The sequence below is a fragment of the Rhinoderma darwinii genome, chromosome 11 (assembly GCF_050947455.1).
Source record: "Rhinoderma darwinii isolate aRhiDar2 chromosome 11, aRhiDar2.hap1, whole genome shotgun sequence".
NCBI lineage: Eukaryota > Metazoa > Chordata > Amphibia > Anura > Rhinodermatidae > Rhinoderma > Rhinoderma darwinii.
In genome coordinates, this window is record NC_134697.1 from 94,167,044 (window position 1) to 94,172,299 (window position 5,256).

General features: G+C 46.3%; 1 protein-coding gene across 1 annotated transcript; it reads right to left on the minus strand.

Moving 5' to 3' along the window:
- Positions 1 to 1,153: 1,153 nt before the first annotated feature.
- LOC142663469 (histone H2A type 1-like) lies at positions 1,154 to 1,546 on the minus strand. Its single transcript, XM_075842143.1, has one exon. The coding sequence runs from the start codon at positions 1,544 to 1,546 to the stop codon at positions 1,154 to 1,156; it is 393 nt and encodes a 130-aa protein (XP_075698258.1).
- Positions 1,547 to 5,256: the final 3,710 nt, after the last annotated feature.

Genomic DNA, 5,256 nt, shown 5'->3' on the forward strand with positions numbered 1-5,256 from the left:
GCGGAATTTCTCCATTGACTTCAATGGAGAGTCAAAATTCCGCAATGAAGTCCGCAGATCTTATGTGTGCTGCGGAGCGTATTGTTTTTACTACCATGACATTTCTTCATTCTGGCTGGACCTATGTATTTCTAGGTCTACAGCCAGACTGAGGAAGTCAATGGGGCTCCCGTAATGACGGGAGCGTTGCTAGGAGACGTCAGTAAATAGTCCCTGTCCAGGGTGCTGAAAGAGTTACGCGATCGGCAGTAACTGTTTCTGCACCCGGGACAGTGACTACCGATCTCAATATACATGTATCTGTAAAAAAAAATATAAGTTCATACTTACCGAGAACTCCCTGCGTCTGTCTCCAGTCCGGCCTCCCAGGATGACGTTTCAGTGTAAGTGACGGCTGCAGCCAATCACAGGCCAAGCACAGGCTGCAGCGGTCACATGGACTGGAGCGTCATCCAGGGAGGTCGGGCCGGATGCCGAAAGAGGGACGCGTCACCAAGACAACGGGCGGTAAGTATGAATTTCTTTGACTTTCACTAGGGAAAGTGCTGTCCCTTCTCTCTATCCTGCACTGATAGGGAGAAGAGAAGCACTTTTCCTGCAGTCCGCAGCGGCCAGTCCGCATCAATTTTCTGCACATTTTGTGCAGATCCGCTGCAGAATCTGCAACGCAGATTCTGTGCGGCATTGATGCGGACAGTTGCGGAGGAATTCCGCCATGTGTGGTCATGCCCTAACATTTACTGAGACGCATTCGAAGAATCCAGTGAGACTGGAAGATATAATTTAAGACACTATGTAGTCGGGGGCGGGTTGTAGATCGTGAACATGAATCACTGGAGTAGTTGTACTATTAATGTGTCCTGTACAGTATAGTTAGTGCACCAATGAGGACAGCGCCACCATCTGCACGAGGCAGTAGTGAATGTATAGGTCATGAGTAACGCAGTTCTACACCCACCCACCCTACGGCTTCCTCTTCAATGTGAAACCCCGCGGTATATGAATTCATATGGGTAGATCTCTGTACAAGCAGAGCCACTTATCTGGCGCAGAACGTTTACATATCGGAGATCAGCGGTGAGAGCTCTGTTCTAAGGATCACGTGGGCGGCTCTTAAAAGAGCCTTTGTGGTCTCATGTGGGATAAGCGGCGCTCACTTGCTCTTGGCGCTTTTGCTGCTCTCGGTCTTCTTGGGCAGCAGAACGGCCTGGATGTTGGGCAGGACGCCTCCCTGAGCGATGGTCACACCACCCAGCAGCTTGTTGAGCTCCTCGTCATTGCGCACGGCCAGCTGCAGGTGACGGGGGATGATTCGGGTCTTCTTGTTGTCCCGGGCTGCATTTCCGGCCAGTTCCAGGATCTCAGCGGTCAGATATTCCAGCACAGCGGCCATGTAAACCGGAGCGCCGGCGCCCACCCTCTCGGCGTAGTTGCCCTTGCGGAGAAGTCTGTGCACACGACCGACAGGGAACTGAAGTCCTGCCCGGGATGAGCGGGTCTTGGCTTTAGCCCGCACTTTGCCTCCTTGCTTTCCTCTTCCAGACATGTCTATTATCTGATCAGATCTAACGGCTGCGCTCCCACCGTCACTTCTTATACCCGGATGGAGCAGAGAGCTTCTTCTCTGATTGGCCGCATCTAAAACTGATATTCAACGCCAGACTCTGTAGCCAATGAGGAAGTAGAATATTTCTATAGACTCGCAGATAACACCACGCCCCCTCCTCTGTCTCTACCAATAGGAACATCTCCCGCCTGAACTCGAATGGAGCAGGAATAAAGCAGCAGCGGCGGCTTCTTCTCATTAGGCGCCAAGTAATATGCCCCGTCCCCGCAGGAAGGACCCAAAGGCTCTTCTAAGAGCCCCCCACCAAGTCTACAACAAAGCTGCCGCCTCCATCTTGTGCTTATTCGTGCGCATGTCTTTATTCCCGCTGGTCTCCCATGTCTGGAAGAGTCGTTCAGTCCGTGCAGCCGCTCCTTCATGCTGCAGGATATGGGGGGACATTCCCGGGTGTGATAGCGCAGAGCTGCTGCTGCATTAGGGTCTTGTTATCTGCGGGCTGCACGGGCTGATTCTTCTCTATCCAACCATACCGTGAAACGCACAATTCCAACGTCCGCTACCAATCTCCAGTATAAAGGTGGTGACGTACAAACATGTAACACGTCTTTATTACATCCGTATCGTTCCCGCATTACCGGCATTATGTCCCTGTCCTCTCATGTGACCGGCATGTCCTATGTAGGAGGGTACAGGGACACAATGCCGGTAACATGTCCCTGTTCCCTCATCTTACCGACATTATGTTCCTGTTCCTTCATATTACCGGCTTTATGTCCCTGTTCCCTCATATTACCGGCATTACGTCCCTGTTCCTTCATATTACAGGCATTATGTCCCTGTTCCTTCATATTAGCGGCATTATGTCCCTGCTCCCTCATCTTACAGGCATTATGTCCCTCTTCCTTCAAATTACCGGCATTTTGTCCCTGTTTTTTCTTATTACAGGCATTATGTCCCTGTTCCTACATATTACCGGCATTATGTCCCTGTTCCTTCATATTACCGGCATTATGTCCCTGTTCCTTCATATTACAGGCATTATGTCCCTGTTCCTTCATATAACAGGCATTTTGTCCCTGTTTCTTCTTATTACAGGCATTATGTCCCTGTTCCAACATATTACCGGCATTATGTCCCTGTTCCTTCATATTACAGGCATTATGTCCTTGTTCCTTCATATTACCGGCATTATGTCCCTGTTCATTCATATTACAGGCATTATGTCCCTGTTCCCTCATATTACCGGCATTATGTCCATGTTCCTTCATATTACAGGCATTATGTCCATGTTCCTTCATATTACCGGCATTTTTTCCCTGTTTCTTCTTATTACAGGCATTATGTCCCTGTTCCTTCATATTACCGGCATTATGTCCCTGTTCCTACATATTACCGGCATTATGTCCCTGTTCCTTCATATTACAGGCATTATGTCCTTGTTCCTACATATTACCGGCATTATGTCCCTGTTCCTTCATATTACCGGCTTTATGTCCCTGTTCCTTCATATTACCGGCATATTGTCCCTATTCCTTCATATTAACGGCATTATGTCCCTGTTACCTCATCTTACCGGTATTATGTCCCTGTTCCTTCATATTACCGGCATTATGTTCCTGTTCCTTTATATTACCGGCATTATGTCCCTGTTCCCTCATATTACCGGCATTATGTCCCTGTTCCTTCATACTATAGGCATTATGTCCTTGTTCCCTCATTCTACAGGCATTTTGACCCTGTGCCTTCATATTACAGGCATTATGTCCCTGTTCCCTCATATTACAGGCATTATGTCCCTGTTCCTTCATATTACAGGCATAATGTCCATTTTCCCTCATCTTACCGGCATTATGTCCCGGTTCCCTCATCTTACCGGCATTATGTTCCTGTTCCTTCATATTACTGGCATTATGTCCCTGTTCCTTCATATTACCGGCATTATGTCCCTGTTCCTTCATATTACCGGCATTATGTCCCTGTTCCTTCATATTACCGGCATTATTTCCCTGTTCCTTCATATTACAGGCATTATGTCCATGTTCCCTCATATTACAGACATTATGTCCCTTTTCCCTCATCTTACAGGCATTATGTCCCTGTTCCCTCATGTTACCGGCATTACGTCCCTGTTCCTCCATATTACCGGCATTATGTCCCTGTTCCTTCATATTACTGCCATTATGTCCCTGTTCCCTCATCTTACAGGCATTATGTCCCTGTTCCTCCATATTACCGACATTATGTCCCTGTTCCTTCATATTACAGGCATTATCTCCTTGTTCCTTCATAATACCGGCATTATGTCCTTGTACCTTCTAAATACCGGCATTATGTCCCTGTTCCCTCATCTTACAGGCATTATGTCTCTGTTCCCTCATATTACGGGCATTATGTCCCTGTTCCTTCATATTATAGGCATTATGTCCCTGTTCCCTCATATTACAGGCATTATGTCCCTGTTCCTTCATATTATAGGCATTATGTCCCTGTTCCTTCATATTACCGGCATTATGTCCCTGTTCCCTCATCTTACCGGCATTATGTCCCTGTTCCTTCATATTAGCGGCATTATGTCCCTGTTCCTTTATATTACCGACATTATGTCCCTGTTCCCTCATATTACAGGCATTATGTCCCTGTTCCTTCATATTAGCGGTAATATGTCCCTGTACCCTTATCTTACAGGCATTATGTCCTTGTTCCTCGTATTACCGGCATTACGTCCCTGCTCCTTCATATTGCCGGCATTATGTCCCTGTTCCTTCATTTTACCGGCATTATGTCCCTGTTCTTTCATATTACAGCCATTATGTCCCTGTTCCTTCATATTACAGGCATTATGTCCCTGTTCCCTCATCTTACCGGTATTATGTTCCTGTTCCCTCATATTACCGGCTTTATGTCCCTGTTCCCTCATATTACAGACATTATATCCCTGTTCCCTCATATTACAGGCATTATGTCCCTGTTCCCTCATATTACAGGCATTATGTCCCTGTTTCCTCATCTTACAGGCATTATGTCCCTGTTCCTTTATATTACCGGCATTATGTCCTTGTTCCTTCTAATTACCGGCATTATGTCCCTGTTCCTTCATATTACAGGCATTATATCCCTGTCCCTTCATATTACCGGCATTATGTCCCTGTTCCCTCATATTACAGGCATTATGTCCCTGTTCCTTAATATTATAGGCATTATGTCCCTGTTCCCTCATATTACAGGCATTATGTCCCTGTTCCTTCATATTATAGGCATTATGTCCCTGTTCCTTCATATTAAAGGCATTATGTCCCTGTTTCCTCATCTTACCGGCATTATGTCCCGTTCCTTCATATTACAAACATTATGTCCTTGTTCCTTCATATTAGCGGCATTATGTCCCTGTTCCTTCATATTACAGGCATTATGATTCTGTTCCTTCATATTACCGGCATTATGTCCCTGTTCCCTCATCTTACCAGCATTATGTCCCTGTTCCTTCATATTAGCGGCATTATGTCCCTGTTCCTTTATATTACCGACATTATGTCCCTGTTCCCTCATATTACAGGCATAATGTCCCTGTTCCCTCATATTACTGGCATTATGTCCCCTGAAGAAGGGTACAGGAACAAAATGCCGGTAATATGTCCCTGTACCCTCATCTTACAGGCATTATGTCCCTGTTCCTTCATATTACCAGCATT

Coding starts and splice junctions, on each gene's coding strand:
- LOC142663469 (XM_075842143.1), bottom strand. CDS start 1,546: ATGTCTGGAAGAGGAAAGCAAGGAGGCAAAGTGCGGGCTAAAGCCAAG.